Here is a 21824-nt window from a genome sequence, read left to right as displayed (position 1 = left end):
ATATAGGCTTGGCGGGGGCATGAGCGGAACAAGAGGAGCAACGAGGGTATAGTAGGCGGCGAGCGCCGGAAGGGATTCATGAGAGCAGTAGTGAACCTTCTTGGTGGAGCGGCGGCAGAGCGACCTTGATGACGAGAGCCTTTCTCTCCCCCTCTCTCTTTTGGTCATTTTTGTTTTATTTTTCTACATTTACCCATCATTAATACACCAAAGTTATTGTACAGGATAAGCTCAAATTGATAATTATTTTTTTAAAAAAAAACTCGCTGAATTTAGATGAATTACTTCGTAAACTGCTCGTACCATGAATTTTAGATGGATTTTCACAGTGAAAAAAAATGATAACAATGTTAATCTTATCTAAATGGTAGGACATTTCTTCCACAAGTTCTAGCTGGTAATCACCTCAATCTTAAAAGAGTACCATACGTAAGATCCATCCAAATAATTAAACAAAATCTCTTTTAAACTGTTCTCCAGTACAATCAATCAAAAAAAAATCACATGTTAGCTCGGCTGCGCCCAATGCAAACAACCAAATATTTGCACGCATATCCTTTTAAACAGGCCAAACTCAATCTAGATGTAAGATACATACTACTATCAGACTAGAATGTGAGCAACCAAACACACATTTAGCCCTCGACCGAGTAACTTTCATGCATGCCGTATTTCAAATTTGCAACCTATTCATTCAAGTCGTTTTCATCCGGAAATTAACGTGCCAACTCACTTCTCTTCTCTCCCTCAACCCATCTTTACTCCGCTCTCTTTTGTTTTAGGACTCGAAACACACGTGAAACGATGAATCAAATGATCATTGTATATACCGCATGGAGTACTCGTATATACTACCGCGTGAGGTTGTGAATCTGTCAGCATCCGCGGTACGGGGAGTGCTGGTCGTGGTTGTCCTGTGACCTGAGGCGCGCCTGCATCCTGCCGCTCTCTGTCGCCGTGTTGCAAACTTGCAACGATCTCTGGCATGCATGACCAATTTGACCATATACAGACTTACTCTCTCCGTCCAAAAAAAGAAACCTGAGTTTTCATGTCTAACGTTTGACTGTCTGTCTTATATAAAATTTTTTATAATTAGTATTTTTATTATTGTTAGATGATAAAACATGATTAATACTTTATACGTGACTTGTCTTTTTAATTTTTTCACAATTTTTTTTAGATAAGACGGACGGTTAAATATTAGACACAAAAAATTAGGTTTTTTTTTTTTTTACGGAGTACAGTAGGACTATATGCCAGTGGCCAGACCGCCGGTAAGCACACCGGCAAAACCACTAACCCGCCGCTGATCCGACCACAGTAATGAAGAGGAATCTGGTGGCTGACCTGACGGCTAGATTACCGGTGGTACTTTAGGGAAATCTGAACATCGGAAGCGCCACCAACCGCGTCCAAGTACAGTACAGTAGTATAGCCGTATAGTAGTAGCACGTGATCCATCCCCATCCAACAAGCTAAAATCGTGGTAGAAACTCGATTTTTATTTTTAAAAGGTTTCAAGTTTCAAATGGTTAGACCAGAACTTCAGTTAAACGGCTGCTTCAATAGAGTACAGCATTCTGTAGTTGCTTTCAGGTAGTACTAGTAGGTAGTAGAGTGCTCAATAGTGGTGGCCGCGACACAATTTTCAGGGGGTGTTTAGATGGGGCTAAAAACTTTTTAGCCCATGTCACGTCGGATGTTTAGACGCTAATTTAGAGTATTAAACATAGACTAATAAAAAAACTAATTTCATAAATGAGAGCTAATCCGCGAGACGATTTTTTTAAGCCTAATTAATCTATAATTATCAAAAGTTTACTGTAGCATCACATTGTCAAAATCATGGCGTAATTAGACTCAAAAGATTCGTCTCGCGAATTAGTCCAAGCTTATGGAATGAGTTTTGTAATTAGTGTATGTTTAATACTCTAAATTAGTGTCTAAACATCCGATGTGACATGGAGTTGGAATAAGGCCCTGTTTGTTTCAGCTTAAGATTATTGTAATCTAAATTATTAAATCAGATTACTCTAAACTGGATTATAATAAGCTGACATAGAATAAGCTGCGAGCTGTTTGTTTCTCTGTATTATTGAAGGCATCTAAGGGTAGTGGGTCTTTAGCCTCCCAATAACCTGAAAAAAGCTCCTCCAGAGAAGATTATTAGATTATAATAATCTACTTATTTATTTCAGCTTACTCTTAATAATCTAGATTATAATAATCTTAAACAAACAGCCCCTAATAGACGAATTCCGAGTCCGGTGTGACCGGCGTGTGCGTTTGCTGACCTCGCGATCTCCGCTACCACCACCAGACTCCCCAACAAACACGCACGCGCACACACACTGTCGCACCTACTTCATCCCCTACCCCGCTGCCTAAAATCCACCTCCCCATCCTGCACCAAACCAAACCCCCGCGACCCACACCCAAACCCGCCACCGATTCCGAGCGCGCCGCGGCGAGCGAGCGGGAGAGAGGGGGGTCGCAAGCGCAGCTTCCTCCCCGGCCATGGATCTCCTGCACGGGGAGAGCGTCCAGACCACGGTGGCCATCGCCGTCGCCGTCGTCGCGGTCGCCGCGGGCGGCGCCTTCCTCCTCCTCCGGTCCAGGAAGCCCAAGGGTATGTATTGGCTCCGTGCATCTGTCCCCTCTGATAGTCCGATGTTGTGAGTTTGTGATGTGGCGGCTCTCGCGCGTGATCTGATCTGGTTCTCCGGGGTTCCAGATTAGTCCTGGTTGGTTCTCATCATCACTCTCTGTGTGTGTGATTTGAGTTCTGAATCGCTTTACGAATGCCCATCTTCTGGCCTTCCTCGCAACCAGACTGACAAAGATTCAACGGAGCAGCGAACTGTAGGCTGCCACACTGCTGTATCGTTGCTGTTTCATTGTCTATAGTTATCTTTCGGTAGTTGTTTGTGCAGTTTTGGTATCATGCTACTTTCCTTTATTGATGGTTGGTGCCATTTATTTTTCCCTCCTCAGGCTGTTTGGATCCTGAGAACTTCAAGAAGTTTAAACTTGTGGAAAAGAAGCAAATAAGTCATAACGTGGCCAGATTCAAATTTGCTCTTCCAACTCCAACCTCTGTATTGGGCCTTCCAATTGGTCAGCATATCAGTTGCAGGTTTGGATTCCGCCTTATGCCTTTCTTTATGAAGTTTGCTACCTTTTTTTTTTTTTTACATAAATTGGAAAAATGTATGTGCTATTCTTTTAGAGGACAAGATGCTACAGGCGAAGAAGTAATCAAACCTTATACCCCTACTACATTGGATTCTGATCTAGGGCATTTTGAGCTTGTTATTAAGGTAAATTGTATTCAGTTCTTTATACTGTATGAATGCTTGTTTGTCAATCCTGGAACATATCGTTATGTGCCACACAAGCAGGATTTGCCATTTAACTTTTCTCATAATGCAGATGTACCCTCAAGGAAGAATGTCACACCATTTCCGTGAAATGAAAGTTGGTGATTATATGTCTGTGAAGGGACCTAAGGTTGTTTTCTTTCTGTTCCAAGCAACTTGTGTTAAGTCTATAATGGGTGTTTATTGACTCTGAAAGAGTTTTGTGTTATCTATTGTGCTTTAGCCAGCATTTATGTGCTTATATTTATTGATTAGGTGACATTCACAATTGAATTGGGTGCTCATTTGTCTTTGGTTTACGAGTTTAACATGGTTTCTTCTCTGTTCTAGGGTCGTTTCAGATACCAAGTTGGGCAAGTGAGAGCTTTTGGAATGCTAGCTGGTGGATCAGGCATCACTCCCATGTTCCAAGTAACATATATGCCTCCAAAGTTCTATGTTGCAGTTAATGTTGCTGCAAGCGGGTCACTTAGTAGTTAGTACTGACAAACATTTTTTTTATGTTCTCACAGGTTGCAAGGGCAATTCTTGAGAACCCTAATGATATCACAAAAGTTCATTTAGTCTATGCAAATGTCACGCATGACGACATTCTTCTGAAGGTGGAATCACTTCTTTGTTATTTGTTGAGACTCTCTTTTTGCTGCCTCTACAATATATCTATGATACAATTTTGTGGTCTTTCTGACTGTTAGCATCGCCCCATCAGATTTCAGATTTACTGTGCCATCATGTGATTTAATTGACTTTTGTGCCATATATTCACTAGTGGACACCACATTTCATTTAGTTGCCAATGACAGCTAGTGAAATTTCAAGTATTGTTTATGATAACTGTTAACTGGTTTGTTTCTTCAAATGCAAAACTCATGCAACTTGTACTGCATGAAAGTGGAATAATTTATACATAGTACTTTGTAGCTGAGATATTTTACAATTTCTTTATGTAATGTCAAAGCTTCTATAAATGATATATGAATGGGAGAGTCGGAATAATCCAGCACAGCTGCATGTGCTTGAGCAAAGAATTTATTCTATTAATATTGCAAGAAAGTTCTCTATTCATTATACATGTCGAAATATTTTTGAGGTTGCAATAATAGTTTATGCCACTATGCATGTTATCTGTAACCAATTAGGATGATTGGTGACTGCATATGTTCTGCTATTTACTGCAGTCCCAAATTTATGTGTGTTGAATCTGTGCAGGAAGAACTGGACAACATGGCCAAAACCTACCCTGATCGCTTTAAGATCTACTATGTCTTGAATCAGGTGAACCCTATGCTTCTATTATTTTACAAGATTTGTGTATCAACATCAGTACTCTAGATACATATCAATAGCTTTGCTGGACACAGTGGTCTCCAGGATTCCACGTTCGCCATTTCTCTTGAATATTTTTGGGAGTCGTTGCTGAATTTATGTTATGAATTGTCTGATTGGAACAAGGGATGGGTTGTTTATCCATTAGCCATAGTACCCTACAATGGTGAGATAATTGAAAAAGATTTCACATAAAAATATTTAAAGATTCCTGGATGATATTAAAATAATTAAGGAGCGTTTTTTTTTTCTTTGGATAAGAGCATGCTCTTAGTTGCATTTGCTTTAGTATTTGTGTTTTTTCTGCTTGAAATAAAATTATGCTATAAAATCGTAGTCCCAAATGTATATTAGGAATTACGACATGCATGGTACTTGATAAAGACATTTGCAGCAGATTCCAATGTTGATTTTTTGCTTGTGCAGCCTCCTGAAGTCTGGAACGGTGGCGTTGGGTTTGTGTCACAGGACATGATTAAAGCTCATTTGCCAGCACCTGCCGAGGACATTCAAGTAAAACTCAAATCTTCATTTTCGAAACCTCTTGTTTAGAAAGAAGTTTTTGCTTTCTGTATGGTGTCTCAACCTGGACACTTACATATAATATGTGTTTAATTGTTCCAGATCTTGAGGTGTGGTCCTCCTCCGATGAACAAGGCAATGGCTGCGCACCTTGATGAGCTCGGGTACACCAAGGAGATGCAGTTCCAGTTCTAAGCTCTCCTAATGGCGGAGTACCAGAATAATGGACCCCATGGCCTACGCTGTCTTGTGTCATGGAGACGTCGTCTGACCTCTTTTGTTAGTTGATAGCAATACATGATTAGTCGTGACCCAACAATTCATGTATCACTCCATTTTTATGGGAAAATGTTATCTGCAATTGGCAGAAGCCCTGTGACTGCCATCTGGTTTACAAACTGAACATTGGATGCTGCACCGCGTACTAGTGCGTACACAGGGTATCAAATGTCACCATTTGAGAAAGAACTAAACTCCCTTCGTCCAAAAAAAAGACAAACCCTGATTTCCGTGTCCAACGTTTGACCGTCCGTCTTATTTGAAAAAATTATAAAAAAAATTAAAAAGACAAGTCACGCATAAAATATTAATCATGTTTTATCATATAACAACAATGAAAATATGAATTATAAAAAAATTTCATATAAGACGGACAGTCAAATTTAGACACGGAAACTAGCATTATTTTCCGTGAGAATTATTGGAGTACCTACATGTTTGGTTTATCGATTGAATCTCCATAGAAAATGTATATTTTTTCCTCAGATTTCAATAGGAAACTGATTCTTTTTTTCAAACAAAATTACAGGATAAATTCCTTTGATAACGGATTATATGAAAAATTTAGTTGCAAATATAAAAGTACCTCAAAACTGTATGGAATTCTTGTGTTCCAAGCATTTCGATTTGCTCCTCTCTTCTCTTCCGAGCTGCTCGACTTTACTAGAGCTAATGAAGGCATGCCAAATTTGACATCATGGTGACATTTAGAACATAAAATAGATTTTACAAAAAATCCAATTTGAATTTAGATGGTACTCCATTAGTTACAAAATAGTACAAGAATTTTTACATCACGTCCAACCAAAATCCTTTATATTTTGGGACGGACAGAAGGAGTGTAAAACATTTCTGGAAGGAGGGAGTATAAGCATTTCTAGAAATTACAATTGAAGTATAAACATTTCATGAAACTTCGAGTGCTACTCCCTCTATTCTATAATATAAAGGATTTTGAAATGATGTGATATATTATAATACTATAATATGTTATATTTATCTAAAATCTATATTTTTATATTATGGAACGGAGGTAAGAGGGAGTACCATCTAGGAGTACAGGTCATGTCGGGTAAATTGCATCTGGAAGGGCTGGATGGCCGGAGACCCGATAGCCCATTCCCCATTTCCCTTATCCGGAAACAGCCTTTGCTTTCCCCCTCCCTAAAACCCCCCGAGCGGCGCAGCGCCACCTCTCCTCCTCAGCCGAAGCGTCGGGGCCATGGCCATGGCGATGGCGTCGCCGCCCGCTTGCCCATTCCTCCTCTCGCTCTCGGCCGGCGCCACCGCCATTTCCACCGTGTCCGCCGCCTACGGTTCCGTTTCCGCCCCGCGCGCGCCTCGCTTCCTCCTCGCCTCCCCGCGTCCCGTCCCGCCTCGCCGACCCCCCGCCGCGGGCTCCTCATCTCCCAAGGCCGCGGCACCCGCCGCCGTCGAGATCCCCGAGGAGTACGTGGACGATGTTGATGCGGTGAACATTGCGCAGGACGTCACCCAGGTGCATGGCCGCTTCCCCATCCACGCATATGCTCCATTTTTTTGCTTTAACATGGGAATGGGTTTCCATCTAAAACAGTACAGTGAAATTGGTTAAGGTCACTAGGATCATCTCGTTTAGCTTCCAGTATTGTGGTGGTTGAGTCTGTGAGGTACTGAATTCCATGGTAAATTTTGGTATTTTTCTGTAAGCTCGCAATGGGCATGGGGGATAAATGATAATTGGCTTAGATCTCATTTTTTGTTCTGGCTAGGACAAACTCACAATGGGCATGAAGTATAATTGGTTAGATCTCATTTTGTTATTCTACCCATGAGCATGACCACTCCCACTTCTGATCAAACATTTACTTGTTAATCAGCTGATTGGGAAAACCCCAATGGTGTATCTGAATAATGTTGTCGATGGATGTGTTGCTAATATCGCTGCAAAACTTGAGTACATGGGACCTTGCAGGAGCGTCAAAGACAGGTATGTTTTTGTCATTTGTGTATTCTTTTCTGCCAGTGCCACCTCTCATTCATGTCTTTTCAGGATTGGATTAAGCATGATTAATGATGCTGAAGAGAAAGGATTAATTTTTCCAAACAAGGTTAGATTATCCTGATAGTATTTGCAATACTACCATCATGAAGATTCTAACTTGTGCATATACTTCTACCTATGCAGACCATTTTGGTTGAACCAACTACTGGAAATACTGGTATAGGCCTAGCTTCTGTGGCTGCTGCTAGGGGATACAAGCTAATAGCAACTGTACCTTCATCAATAGATGTTGAGAGACGTGTTCTTCTACGTGCATTTGGAGCTGAGATTGTGTTAACTGATCCTAACAAGGGACTAAAAGGAGCTCTTGATAAAGCAGAGGAAATTGTTTCGAAGACACCAAATGCATACATGTTTCAGCAGTTTAACAATTCAGCTAATAGTGAGGTTGAAACTTAAGCCATATCATTTGCTCATTTTTACTTCTGTTATGTGGCACATTTAAAATCCATTTGCCAAAATCTTCTTTAGAAATTTATTGAGAAGCCACTTGGTAATTACAGATCCACTTTCAAACCACAGGCCCAGAAATATGGGAAGACACCTTGGGTACTGTTGACATACTAGTTGCAAGCATTGGCACAGGTGGCACCATTACAGGCACTGGGCGTTATCTGAAAATGATGAACAAAGATATTAAGGTCCGTACTCTTGTCTTCATTAAGCTCTTATCTATCTTTGAAGAAAACTGGGATATGTTGTGTCCAAATGACAAGTGCTGCAACTTCCATTTTCACTAGGTCTGCATGAAATAAAGAATATGCCATTCTCATCCCTAGTAACTTTATCAGAATTTTCGGAGATATTTGGAGTGGAAATGGAATTTGAAACACATGCCGTTTACACATGATACATGACCACAACTGTGTCAGAATGATTATCTTATTTTGTTCTAAACTAAGATATACTTTTCCACCAAATTCAGTCATTCAGCGATGTTGCTTTAGAATTTATTCTGTTATCATTGTTACTCACTAACTGGTTGATGGTACCAATTACTCTTTAATTTAACTTTGGAAGTGCTTGTGTGCTCTTCCAAAAAGTGAAAAACACAGCTTCTAAAGAAATTTATGTCTTAGTTGCAGAAACTCACCACATGTGTTAAATATCTGTACTATTCAATGATTTGAGGACAACAAAGCAGGGAAATCCTTTGATCTTATTATACCTTTTTTGTAAATTACTTGTTGGACAATTGGTTTCCTCAACCACAGAGATTTCCATTAGGTTAATATCAATATATCTTTGTTTTAAATTCACTTATGTGTTTGGCACTGCCCTTTAATTATCAGGTTATTGGGGTAGAACCTGCTGAAACTAGTGTAATCTCTGGTGATAATGCTGGTAAGTTCAATAACCCCATTCCAATTTAGCAATCAACATATTTGGGAATTGAGCATATTAAGAGTATATTCCTTGGCATTGACATCCTTTTGGTTGATGTCAATTAAAACAGGTTATATTCCAAGCATATTAGATGTTCAGCTGCTTGATGAAGTTGTGAAGGTCCGCAATGGCAACTTTAATTGTCCTTTTATTTTTGAAAAAAAATGTTGACAGTTGACAGTTCCTGCAGTGACTTAATTATGATTTTGAAAAATGCAGGTTACCACCACAGAGGCAGTCGATGTTGCAAGGGAACTTGCACTAAAAGAGGGCCTGCTGGTGAGCTGCTGCACATTAAACCCTGTTATTTTCAGCTACTTTATCAGATTATTGTCGCCGATTATTTGCTACAGGCCTCTAAAAATACGTTCTCTAAAAAAGCTTTATTCTACATTTCTACTGCATTGCTTATATCGCTTGTTCTAAGCTATTTGTTAAGTTTATCATCAAAACATTTAATTTATATATCTATAATTGTGTAGATAATCCACTACAATAATCCGGTCAATAATCTATTTCAAACTGGGCCTAAATGTATTAACTTTGGAGTTATTATTGATTCGATATTATCTTGATGTCAGCATCTTCCTCAAATTGCCATATATGTGATACATAACTTTTTATGGGGATTATTTTACAGGTTGGCATTTCGTCAGGTGCTGCCACAGTTGCTGCTATTAACGTCGCTAAAAGACCTGAAAATGCTGGAAAATTGATTGCGGTGAGAGCTTTTATCTATTAAAAGATGTTGCAGCTTAGTGAAGTTTGTTCATTTGTAACACAATGATCTTATTATAATCAACTCAGATGGTTAATAAATAATGAATTTGCAGGTTATTTTCCCCAGCTTTGGAGAAAGATATATCTCTAGCATTTTATTCCGTCCGATATATGACTCGGTCCGAAGAATGAGGAAGAGATAACTAACTTCTGCCACTCCAGGAAGAAGAAGGTTGCCAGTTCTTAAACCTAACATACTTCCACGGCATAACAGATTTTGAAGGGTGAGGTTCCAGGTAGATTACAACGAGCAGTGCCTGAAATTTTGAAACGCCATAGGCACTGGTCAGCCTCACAGAAGGTTGAAATTGCGCACGGTTGCTGACGAGTAGTTTGCAAGCCTGCAATTTGGTTCCAGGGAATCGTGTCCAAAACTATTCATAACTGTAAATCATCTGCACCAAAGCGTCTGGAACCAGACCACATCCACGATGGAATATGTAGAATTAGATATTGCAGCTAGCATAGTAGGATCTTTCTTCAATAGTTTAGGTTTGGGAATGGAACAGATCTGTAATGTGATATACCTTTTGAGCTGATCTTGTTGACTTATTGAACGAAACTCTACACAGATTTACTACCTGTCTTAAAATATACTCCCTCCGTCCTAAAAAAGGCAAACCCTAGATTTCCGTGTCCAACTTTGACTGTCCCTCTTATATGAAATTTTTTTATAACTCGTATTTCTATTGTTGTTAGATGATAAAACATGATTAATATTTTATGCGTGACTTGTGTTTTTAATTTTTTTCATAATTTTTTCAAATAAGACGGACGGTTAAACGTTGGGCACGAAAACCAAGGTTTATCTTTTTTTTGGATGGAGGGAGTACAGAGTAACAACTTTTAAGTACAAATCTGACTATTATTTTATAGAGGATATCAATAGTTTCTTCAAATTGTGAGTTAATCTGGGCCAATATGGCAAATATCAGGTTTCATTGTCTGCGCTATGCTCTAGCTAAATAATCTATGTGGACTCTGGGAGTCTGGAGGCGACCGTCCAAACTCAAAGCCGTCCGTAAAGCAAGAAAAGGCTCAGGGCAAGTAGTATAATATACTATATGTTGCCCTAACAGTGTCACATTAGATTGAATGACGAGGTGGAGAAGAGAAGTGAGGAGAGAGAAGATGAGTCACCTCTAAATCAAGAGGTAACCTCTACACAAATTTCAACAAGAACGTGAAATGGGTTGGTTGTCTCTTAATTCATGAGTGAATAAAATAGATAAATTTAGATGTGGTAATCACATTTACCGTAGCACTTGCCCTCGTAAAGCGAGCAGCGGGCCCAGTTGCAGGGACTGATTCGGAGGAGCTCCTTTCCTGATTTCTCTAGTCCGCCGAGGCGCCGACGAAGAACGCGAAGGCTTCCGCGACCGCAGGATAGGGGCGGCGAGGAGGCGCAACCGCGCGACGGCGTAGCTCGCGCGGCCGCACGGGGCGGCGTCCTACCTGCGGCCGCGCTTATCCCCAACCCTAACCCGACATGTCGGCGTCGGATCTCCCCGACGAGCTGTGGGCGCGCGTGCTGGAGCTCGGCGCGGGCGCGGCCTCCTCCGCGCTGGGGTTCCGCGACCTCTGCGCCCTCGCCATCGCCTCCCGCCGCCTCCGCCGCCTCTCCCTCCACCCCTACCTCTGGTCCGCGCTCCTCTCCCGCGACTTCCCCACCCAATCGTCGCAGCCCTCCTCCGCCTCCTCCTCTTCCTCCCAGCAGCAGCTCCATCCCAAATCCGTCTACAAAACTAAGTAAGAGCTCCCTCCCTGTCCCGATTAGCTTTCTTCTCGTGCGTGTGGGGGCCGGGGTGACCGGAGTTCTTCTGCAGGTTCGAGAGGCATAAGGTGCGGATGGCGGAGGCGAGGCGGCGGGTGGTGTTCGAGGCAGAGGGCCGCGTGTTGGCGTGCCGGAGGCGGCTGACGCAGCTGGAAGAGTCGTTGCAGGAGGAAGGGGAGAAGATGAAGGCCGCCGCGCAGGAGCTGGACAACCTCGAGAGGGTCAGGTATGTTTTTTTTCTCCAAAACCCTATCTTCTCGTGTGCCTTATTTGCTTGATGCTAGAGTACAACTTAGAGAAAGTAGAATATGTAATACACTATCCTAAAAAAACATATTTCTGTGCATTTGCGTAGTTCGTAGTTTGGTTCTATGTGAGCACATAAGAAGATCTATTTCTCTGTTTTATTTAGATAATGGAATTCATTCTGGCCTTTGCTTCAAACAAGATGTATTGCTTTTGCAGCTTGTCCATTAATCTGTTGATTTTCTTGTTTATGCAAGAGCTGGTCTGAGACCTCTACGGTAAAAAAAAAAAAGCAGCCCGTGTTGTGTTTTTAATGGTAGTAGGTGAACCCTGTTTAGTTCATATGAATTAGTTGTTGCGGTTGGTCATATTAATCCAGTTCAAAGGCATTTCTGTCTGATTATAAATTCAAATCACTTGCACTGTCACATTCCAGAACATAGTAACTCACACACAAAACAACATGGCTCCAATCTAGAGTCATCCAGGGAATATTTCTTTGTGCTTCAACATGGCTGAAGCATAGCTGCTATAGTTAACTTGGGAATATTCTTGGTGTTTCAACATGCTGAAGCATAACTGCTATAGTTATTAGGAGTGTTTCTTTGAGCTTCAACATGGCTGAAGCATAACTGCCAACTGAAAGGAACCGCCCCGAAGTTTTATAGGAGTACAGGATAGCCACCAATTGCGATGAATGATAAGAAGTGTGTTCAAACTTGAATGGTTATTATGTTAGATAAATTGAGTTACAGGCGCCAAGTGGCTTTTGAGCAACTGATCACAATCTCACCTGTAAAAGAACCACCTTTTCTTGTACTTTGCCTCCAATGGAAAGATGGAGTAAAACAATCCAGTTGGGCCAATGGGACAAATGACTACCTTTGCATGGAATCCCTCCATCCCTGTGGATGGTACACCAGTAACCTGTACACACCTTGCCTGATTAGAGAATTTTAGCATTTCTTCTATTCTAGTCTCCAGAGTCCAGATTACCCACAGGATACTTGCATAACATGAATGACTACATACTTTTTTTTCTTCATTAGTCTATCAACTGGTTTGTTATATTACAGTATCATCTTTTTCCAAGCTCTACAGCCATTCCTTGATTATGTGCTATCATGGGTTCTCACTACTATATTCTCAATTCATTGTCATTTGAGTTGTCTACAGGAGAGCTTCAGTGGCATTAAATGTATGGCAACCACAAGTTGTTCGTGGACGTCAAAAACAATTGGTTCAACAGTGCACAGTTCCAGTTGATTCCCGTCTTAGTGATGTAAACATGGAGCTGAAAGTTTGTGAGCAACAAATAGCAACTTATAAGAACATTTATGTATGTGATCTTGGACTTGACTGCAATTGTAATGATTGACAATGCTAGCCTTACTGGAATTGTGTTTTTGTTGCTATTATCAGAACAAGGAGAAGGAAAAACTGAATGAGTATGAGGAAGCATTGAAGAGAGCAATATATCATCCGTTGCAGAGTAGCCATACAAGTTCAATTGCCAATGAGCCACAAGCAAAGAGAAAGAAACGAAAGTAAGACACGCAAGTTTGCCTGTGCAACCTTGCAGGTATCTACTAAGAGGCCCAATCTTGTTAAAACAGAGCAGTAATGTTTTTGCCTGAATTGCTCTCTTGTTTTGTTATTTACATGCATATATACTTATTGTTCTATTATTGCCATCATTGGGGTGGATAACAGTTCATAAGGAAGCATATGCCACCTTTTCTGAAAGTTCAGTTTTGTGCTTACATGATGCGATTCCACCGTTCCAGATTCGCACAACAAAGGCAAAGTTCTCCTGATGTTTTTGTTTCTACGTGCAGGTATGCATGCCACTGATATAACCATGGCAAATGCAAAAAGACTGGAGAGAGGAAAAAAGGTCCTCTATTGGCCTCTTCCTTGCCAGGCAAGTTGATAGGAAGCTCCATTGATCTTTCCCAAATGCTGAAAGAATCTATTCTCATGGTGGTGTGTGTACCGTCCAGCCGCCAGCGGCCAGCTGTTTATACCATAGCTGAATTGTCAGTGCTGCTGGTGCCTATCTGTCATTCACGAAGCCGTGGGCGGTCAGCTGTTCTAGAGCAGCAGGACGACATACATCTGATCAAATTGCTTCCGCTGACCTTTGGGTTGAAGAGATATGCACGTGAAGCAAACCATGTTCCCTTTTTTTTTACCTTCAGTTTCAAAATGTTAGTATGCAATTAATTAAGTACGTGGAAGCTTGTTTTCTGTAAGCTACTTCGTATACAAGTCAATCAACTCTTCCGAATTGTACCCTCCAGCAAGGTTCTGCCTGTAGAAATGGAAGGTCGTGATTGTTTTGTACACATAAAACATAATTTGCATTGCAAACTGAAATCTTAAAAGCAATGAAATCTTTAAAGCTGATAAGCTCCGTTTATCTCCCCATCATCAGATAACAACATCAAGTCTACTTTGCACACACGCCAGAGACATTGAATTTCATGCTCATCAGCTCATGCGTCTGACGTGGTGAGCTTAGTGAGGAAAAAAAAACAGGAGACGATGGGAAGCAAAAGCACCCCTGTCCGATCCTATATTTGTTGCAGTTCATTCATTTCATCACCAGTTTTCCCTGGACCAAAAATCCATCCTCCAAAAAACTCACCGCGGCCGACGTGGCGCCGAGTGCCTTCCGCCTTCCGTGCCGCACCCTCCTGCTGCGCCTTTGACCCGGCCATCCGTTCTCTCTAGCCCCACTGCGAGGTGGCCCCACCTGTCATCGAGGCAGCCTATTAATACACACCTCCCCTCCCCCGCGTCCGAGTCCCAGTCGCATATCCCGCCGCGTGCTGGGACCAAGGGGAACGTGGGCCCCACCTGTCAGGTGGGCCGTATATAACGACCGCCTCCTCACCCCGGCCTCTCGCCACCCCAGAAGCCAATCCGCGCGAGGCCTCGCCGTGATCTCAATTCTCCCCCAAATTCGCAAATCCTCCGCGTTTCGTCGTCGCCGTTGCCGTCGCCGCCGAGCAGGGCGGATTCAAGGGGAAGCTCCGGTGAGATCCATCCGCGAAGCGCGTTCCCTCGCGGAACCCTCGCTCGCCGGGCCGGCCGATCTGGTTTGTGCGGGGTTGGTTGTGGTTGTGGTTGTTGTTTGGTCGCCGGAATCCGACGAGTTGGAGATCTCCGAGGGATAGGAATCCGTAGCGTTGCGGGCGCCAGGCGAGGTTACGATGCCTGCGGTGCTCGCCGCGTTCGCCAGCCTCCGCGCGGCCGCCGCCATCGCCTCCGCGGACTCCTCCCCCTGCTCCCATCTCCTGAAGCCCCCCTCCTCCCCGTGTTTTAGTAGTAGTAGTAATATTTTTAGTAGTAGTAATTATCTTTAACGATTGCCTCCCCATCGTCGCGCGCTCACGCCCCTCGGTCCTCACTTCGCGCCGTTCGCGTTCTCGTGTTCGATTTGGTTGTGCTCGATCCGATCTCTCCTTTCCTGCTTCCGATCAGAAGCAGTCGGCCTTGTTGGAGGTGGTGATTGCTGGTTCTTCGAGGAAAGAGGTATTAAAACGATCCCAATTTATTGCCATTCGCTGTTATTGATGTTATGGTGTTTATTTCATTGAAATGTGCTTCTATTTCAAATTTTGATCATTAGAATATAGATTTATGTTCTCACTATTTATTGCCTTGTAATTCACAGCATGCCAATATTATAGGGCATATTCTTATATTTACCCTTGTATTTGATGGGCAAATAAATCTTGTGCTTGATTTTTTGTAGAGATAGAACAGGATAGACATTTAAGCAGTTAAATGCCCTGTTTGTCTATACCTGTTTCCTCAAATTAAATGAACTTGCTATTTAAGTCAAATATACGTTTGCAGTCACGAAAATGGTCTTATAAAGCTGTGTTAACTAAATTAGATAGTGTTTCTTGTCATTATAACCGCATAAACAGACTCTCATCTAACATTCTAACTTCAACCCGTTTTCTTTTCGGCAGAAAATCCTCTCCTGAATTTGGAATTAAGCTTGTGGATGGGCGGATCTTTGGTGTACTCTAGCGCCGAAGGTGTTAGCAGCAGCTTATGTCTCTGCCACAGCACCTCTGAAAAGGCAGGCTTTGAGCATAGCTCATGTGCTAGCTCTGGAGATGGAAATTGTGAAGCTGGAATAGATTTTGGGCAAGATGATTTGGTTGTCAATGAAATTGGAATGGCTATTGCTGAAGTGATGCATGTCTGCAGTGATCATGATGATGATGAAGGGACAGATTCGGGTGAAGACTTTGATGAAAATGAGGGTCCATTTTCTCTGGAATCAGATTCCACTGATGATGTAGTGGATATTGATAATGAATTGGTCATATCGCCTACCTTTTCTAGTTGCAATGCATCTGAATCATCAATCAACAAATCAGACTCTGGAAATTCTTCCATTAATGTAAGTATTTGACTGCAGCCTTGTTCAACCTAACTTGTTCAATATACCTTGCCAGTTGTATTTGTTTTAGTTGTGATATCTACGCACCTAATTTGCAATAGCTACTCAGTTTCTTTTAGCATTTTTTTAATAAGCACATTAAAATCTCACTGCCTTCTTATATCATGTTGTCACTTCTGCTTTAAGAATTGGATAGCATCACTGGATGAACAGTTTCAGTTGTTGTGCTGAACTGCTGATGCCACTTGTATCATGTCCCATCAAAATCTATTCCACTTGATTTTGAGTTTATTTGAAATCATCAATGACCATAAGATCTCAGTGGGCTGTATGTGTTTTTTTCTTCCCATAAAAGATGGGGCCAAATTGTGCTTTCTAACATCACATATATGTTCATGTGCAGGGCACTCCACCGTTGGTTTCTGCAATGAAAGGAAGCCGTGCAAAGTTGGGAATCGTCACAAGTTTGAGTGTTTCATGGGCCCCTGATGTATATGATCCTCCTGTTACTTCTGGGTCTCACACTGTGAAGGGGCATCAAAGAAGTTCAAGGAAGAGCCACTACAAATACAAGCCGGCCAAGAGCAGTAGCAGCCGCAGCAGCAGTGGAAGCAAAAAGGACAGGAAGCATTCTCGCCACAGTAGCAGCAGCAGCAGCAGCAGTAACCACAAAAGAGACAGGAAACCTTCCTACCGCAACACCGTTGGTGGTGTAAGCGTCGGCAGCAGCAGCAGCAGCAGAAATACTGATGCTAGTGCTGCTCAATATCGTGATCTGTACAGCAGCAGTGGCGGCAACAGAATCGACATTGCTGTTCCTCAATACAGCAAGCTATCTCCGTTGGTGCCGTCTGAGAGTGCAACATATCGTAATGTGTACAACAGCACTAGCGGCAGCAGAACTGACCCTACCGTTCCTCATTGTAGCAAGCTATCTCCGCTGGTGACATCTGAGAGTGCATCACTTGCAGGGACCGTTCCTGTGCTGAAGACATTGGAGCCGATCAAACGCAGCTCCAGCTGCTGCAAGGAGCAGCCTTTGAGCTTTCTGTCACGCCAGTTTGTGGCTGCAAAGTACAAGGGGATGTTCTCACTATGGAGTCACAACCAGCTAGCTTCTTAATCATCTGTTGATACATCCAACTCGTAAGCTGTTGGTTATCAACAAAATGCAAAACTTTTACCGCTTACGCCTTCATTATTTTGATTTGTGACCACGTGGTTAGGTGTCTTGTTCTTTGTTACACTGTTTGCTCCGTTTGATTAACATCCGAAGAGATGTTATCGAAAGTTGTCGCTCGAAGTATGTATGCATACTCGAGCTCGTTATCTTCCCTTGTTTATTTGTTCAATCGGCACGGTTCTGTTTGAGGCTTTGAACATCATTTCATCGGTTCAATTCTGTCCAGTTTATTTCATTTACATTTGTTCGGGTAAAACTGGTATCCTAGATGTTTCAACATCAATCCTTCTAGCCAGAAGGATGAGGTTGCGAAGCACATTAACATTACTGAAAGTGTCATGACTGCTCTAATTCAGCCCGTAATAAAGAGCAACTGGAAAAAGGCATCCCCTGTTATCGTTTTTCCTCTCAATTTACATAAAAAAAATATTTTCAGAATTATCTGCCCTGTTGTTCAGAATTCTAACTAACTCTTGACATCAAGACACTTTCTATTTATTGTAAAGTTAACATCAGAACTGTGGAAAGCCTCTTTTCTTGGCTTTCTGGTGTCTTAAAACAGGCTGTCTTGATCTCCAATTAACGGAAAATCTGTCTTGCTGTGCTGTAGACGCCAACAATTGACATTGTAGTTGCATTACCAGTTAGAGCGGGCAGCCATGAACCATGCCTGAAACAAAAAAAGATATGGTCCAATACGTGGATAACGTAAATATGCATGACATTCCACAGTTCCGACCTCTGGCTCTGAGGCTCTGAACGATCTTTTTACCTTTTGGATGCACCATGTGGTCCATGTCTATGTGATTAGTGGCAATGCTATGTTAATGTTTTGAACTGCTATGTTAATGCTTTTGCCGTGACGTCTACTTGGCATAAAGCAACAAACAAACACTAACCAAACAATGAATTGCGTACGTATCCAACTAAATTAAGTGTTTAAAATGACCAACTTGCATAAGTTGTGTAATGCATAATGCAACCAATGTTGCTATTAATGTATGGACAACAAACCATGATAGGCACGTTTTAACAAACAATAGCAGGAAAGTAGCCTTCTCCTTTTAGGTTCTGTTGGTTGCATAGAACATCTACTCCATCACTAATATGATTTCTTTCCCGTTCATAACAGCACTAAGACAACGAACATTGCATAAAAAACAAAGTAAAATCAAGTGGAGTTCAATACCTTGAGAGGTTGTATACTTGTATCAGGGCAAGAGGGTCCAGTCAGTTCCAGGATTCCTTTTTATCTGGATACCAAATTATGCTCAGTGATCAGTAGTCATTATTGTTTGGTGATGGACTCCAAAGAGTTTCAACGCCACATCCCTCACCCCCAGCTGTGGGACAATATTCAATCGGTTTAGGAATCACCAAAAGTCCTTGCAAGAACAACTTCCCTCAACAAATCTATGGAAACGAACACGGTCCCTAACAATGATTTCTCTATCATATGACTTGCTTACTATTTTTGCTACTTCATGGCAATCTGGACAGAATCTCAAATTCTTTACCACCCGAATGACGTGAGGCGCTTTTGTCTTCAACAAACCATATGCAATGGCTAACCTTTCACTGTGCTCACAAAGTGCAACTTCTTTTTCCTCTTCACCAACATCATGAAGCACGGCTGCAGTCCAAGGCTTGTGGCCAGCACGTACCACACGGTCAGCTATTTCCCTCAGTAACAGTCTTATCTCCTTTATTTCAGGGTGTGAATCATCACTCACCACAAACTTGTGAAGGTAACCATTAATTTCAATCGAACTACAGCCAGCAACAACATTAACATTGTTTTCCTTCATCTTTTTCCTCATATAGCTTACTCTATCCCACTGGGAATTCGATGCGTACAAATTTGAGAGTAGAACATAGTTTTCTGGATTGCAAGGTTCTAACACAAGGAGCTTCTTTGATGCTGATTGCACTATATCAAATCTATTTGAGTTCTTACTGGCAACAAGAAGAGTCCTCCAAATTACTGAATTTGGAGGGATAGCCATGCCAGTAACAAATGAATATGCTTCATCCAAAAGGCTAGAACGACAGAAAAGGTCAACCATGCAACCATAGTTCTCCATTGAAGGTTTGATACCCAATTCTTGCATAGTAGACCAATATCGTCGGCCTTCATTCACTAACCCACTGTGAGCACAGGCTGACAACACACCTATAAAGGTGACATTGTTAGGCCTCACCTGACATATTTGCAGTTTACAAGAATTTAATTAGATCTATTAGAATGGTTATAGACTTCATATATTTGTAAAGACTGCATGAATTCTACCATTTTGTTGGAAACTAAGTTGAACATGTGAACTAATACATAGAGGACAATGTAGAAACCCTCCCTATTTTTCGCGAATGCAAAACCCTCCCTATTTCAAACCTTCATGTAACAATGTCACTATCCCAGAAGATATCATGTATGGAACCAACAAATTTTGCACCCATGAGCTAAGTTTTATGGTAGCATGGTACAAAAGACAAAATATATGCTAAACAAAGAACATGAATTTTAAGGAACTACATCATTGCGAATATAAATTAGTTTCTTTTGACTCCCATATTTAATGGGTTTTACATTTTCACGTCCAAGTAAATGTATATGAAAAAATCATCACCAAAACCAATTAACAGTCACTACAGATACATCAGTAAAACGATCTTTTTACCTTAAGCTCTAGCATTCTTGAGAAAAGCTTCAAGGCATCCTCTACAAGACCATGTATCGCCAATCCAACGATCATTGCACTCCATGCCTTTGTATCTCTCTCCGCCATTGCATCAAACACTCCCTTTGCCCGCTCTATCAACCCACACTTTGCATACATATCAATTAATGCTGTGCTCAGCTCAAGATCGACTGTGATACCTTTCCTATCGATAAAAGCATGCACCCATCTCCCCAAATCAAGCGCCCCTGCCTTGGCGCATGCCGAAATGACACTAACCATGGTGACCTCATCCGGGTTCACATCTGCTGCCTGCATCTCTCGGAACAGCCCCAAAGCCTCGTTAACCATCCCCACCCTGGAGTACCCGCTGATCATGGCACTCCACGCGGCCAAATTCCTGTCCCCAACCATGCCATCGAACACTGTCCTGGCGAGCGCAACCTCCTCGCACTTGGCATAGAGGTTAAGCAGCCCGGTCTGCACGTAGGGGCTCGGTTCAAGCCCCCGGCGGAAAGCCTGCGAATGCAGCTGCCGGCCCTCCCCGAGAGCCGGCACGACGGAGCACGCCTTGAGCGCGAACGCGAGCGTGAAGGAGTTGGGGAGCGGGGACCCGGCGCGCAGCATTCGGCGGTAGACCAGGACGGTGTCCGCGGCCGGGGCGGCGCCGGCGGCGGAGGAGAGCGCGCGGATGAGGGAGTTGTAGCAGAAGGCGGTCGGCTCGGGGATTTGGTCGAACAGGTTGCGGGCGTAGGATGGCGCGGCGCCGCAGGAGGAGGAGGAGGAGGAGGCGAGGAGCTTGGAGAGCGCGAAGGCGGCTGTGAGGCGAGGGAGGCGGAGCCTGATGAGGCGCGCGTGTGCGGCGCGGAGCGCGAGGAGGCCCGGGCAGCATCGGCGGACGAGCGCGACGACGTGGGCCTCGAGGAGGTGGCGCGGGAGCGAGGCGGCCTCGCCCGGTTTGAGCTGGTGGTGGTGCATGCGCTGCGCGTACGCGTGGGGATCGGCACGCGCGGCAAAGTAGACGACGCCGCGACGGCTCGGTAGTAGCAGCTACACTACCACCGCGGCGTGTACTCGTGCCGTCGTGCCGCGCTGAGAGATGAATCACCGGGCACCGGCACACCGCGTCCGTTGGGCTCGGTCGGCCTCGGCGGCGGCATGCGGCGAAGAGGAGTGGGCCGCATGTTTGCATGGCTGTGGTTGGGGGCTGGGATACGGGCCGTGGGCTGCTGCGACTGTGGACGCGCGAGGAAGAGTGAAAACATCGTGGGAATAAGTATCCACTGTACACCCCTCATCTTTTCATCGAGTTTAAATAGTATCCATAAACCGCACTACTGGAAATCTTAACCCTACAACTTACAAAATCGGGTTAAATTAGATCTTATTGCGGTATGAATTGATTTCGCTAACGTAACATCCTAATCAACATGAGATGGATCCACGTGTAAGTGGCCACATCAAAATTCTACCTCCCCTCATCGTCGTCCTCTTCCCAAGTGGCTCGCCGACGGGCTAAGGGGCGGCGGCCGGTGAGCTTATATCAGTTTTTAACCCCCCATGGTTTTTCACTGTGATTACCACTGGGTAACGGTGATACTCCTATTCATCAAAACGGTAAAGGAAACCCGGCTAAACCGGGGCTGATCCGCCACTTTGCGGGAACACGATGCTCCCCCACGTCGAAACAGCGCGTCCCCAACCCAACCCAAAAAACAATTCCCCCCCTCCCTGACATGCGTCCTACTCCTCCCCCCCCCCCCCCCCCCACCCCCACCCCCACTTTCTCCCCACATT

General features: G+C 43.2%; 5 protein-coding genes across 9 annotated transcripts; 4 read left to right on the top strand and 1 right to left on the bottom strand.

Annotated features, from left to right (window-relative positions):
* The first annotated feature begins 2368 nt into the window (after positions 1–2368).
* Positions 2369–5928, top strand: LOC127760759 (NADH--cytochrome b5 reductase 1-like). Its single transcript, XM_052285058.1, has 9 exons — positions 2369–2632; positions 2998–3139; positions 3233–3323; positions 3436–3513; positions 3714–3794; positions 3896–3985; positions 4593–4658; positions 5136–5222; positions 5334–5928. Exons 1-9 carry the CDS (start codon positions 2521–2523, stop codon positions 5424–5426), a joined length of 840 nt encoding a protein of 279 aa, XP_052141018.1. The 5' UTR covers positions 2369–2520; the 3' UTR covers positions 5427–5928.
* A 686-nt stretch (positions 5929–6614) lies between these two features.
* On the top strand, positions 6615–10269 carry LOC127777451 (cysteine synthase-like). Its single transcript, XM_052304049.1, has 10 exons — positions 6615–7008; positions 7370–7479; positions 7543–7600; positions 7678–7941; positions 8058–8195; positions 8847–8898; positions 9011–9060; positions 9160–9219; positions 9581–9661; positions 9774–10269. The coding sequence occupies exons 1-10, from the start codon at positions 6733–6735 to the stop codon at positions 9861–9863; spliced, it is 1179 nt and encodes a 392-aa protein (XP_052160009.1). The 5' UTR covers positions 6615–6732; the 3' UTR covers positions 9864–10269.
* A 599-nt stretch (positions 10270–10868) lies between these two features.
* Positions 10869–14042, top strand: LOC127777459 (F-box protein SKIP24). Of its 4 annotated transcripts, none has more exons than XR_008018335.1 (6): positions 10869–11469; positions 11547–11720; positions 12917–13079; positions 13163–13287; positions 13579–13664; positions 13744–14042. XR_008018335.1 is itself a non-coding variant. In XM_052304062.1 (5 exons), the coding sequence occupies exons 1-5, from the start codon at positions 11210–11212 to the stop codon at positions 13592–13594; spliced, it is 738 nt and encodes a 245-aa protein (XP_052160022.1). In that variant the 5' UTR covers positions 10869–11209; the 3' UTR covers positions 13595–14042. The 4 variants fall into 4 exon arrangements, 2 of the variants coding, with proteins under 2 accessions (XP_052160022.1, XP_052160030.1); XR_008018336.1 differs by having other exon boundaries at positions 11014–11469; positions 13163–13322; XM_052304062.1 differs by having other exon boundaries at positions 13579–14042.
* A 504-nt stretch (positions 14043–14546) lies between these two features.
* On the top strand, positions 14547–17551 carry LOC127779085 (lisH domain-containing protein C1711.05-like). The gene is made up of 3 exons (XM_052305779.1): positions 14547–15280; positions 15727–16166; positions 16570–17551. Exons 2-3 carry the CDS (start codon positions 15762–15764, stop codon positions 17287–17289), a joined length of 1125 nt encoding a protein of 374 aa, XP_052161739.1. The 5' UTR covers positions 14547–15280; positions 15727–15761; the 3' UTR covers positions 17290–17551.
* Positions 17552–17699: 148 nt separating this feature from the next.
* LOC127779076 (putative pentatricopeptide repeat-containing protein At5g40405) lies at positions 17700–21005 on the bottom strand. 2 transcript variants are annotated; one of them, XR_008018620.1, is made up of 3 exons: positions 20028–21005; positions 18539–19550; positions 17700–18019 (listed from the first exon to the last, which is right to left on the bottom strand). XR_008018620.1 is itself a non-coding variant. In XM_052305763.1 (2 exons), the coding sequence occupies exons 1-2, from the start codon at positions 21003–21005 to the stop codon at positions 18723–18725; spliced, it is 1806 nt and encodes a 601-aa protein (XP_052161723.1). In that variant the 3' UTR covers positions 17700–18722. The 2 variants fall into 2 exon arrangements, 1 of the variants encoding a protein (XP_052161723.1); XM_052305763.1 differs by having other exon boundaries at positions 17700–19550.
* Between the last annotated feature and the right edge of the window lie 819 nt (positions 21006–21824).

This window comes from Oryza glaberrima, chromosome 1, assembly GCF_000147395.1.
Source record: "Oryza glaberrima chromosome 1, OglaRS2, whole genome shotgun sequence".
Lineage (NCBI taxonomy): Eukaryota > Viridiplantae > Streptophyta > Magnoliopsida > Poales > Poaceae > Oryza > Oryza glaberrima.
This window is presented reverse-complemented; position numbering and strand designations above follow the sequence as displayed.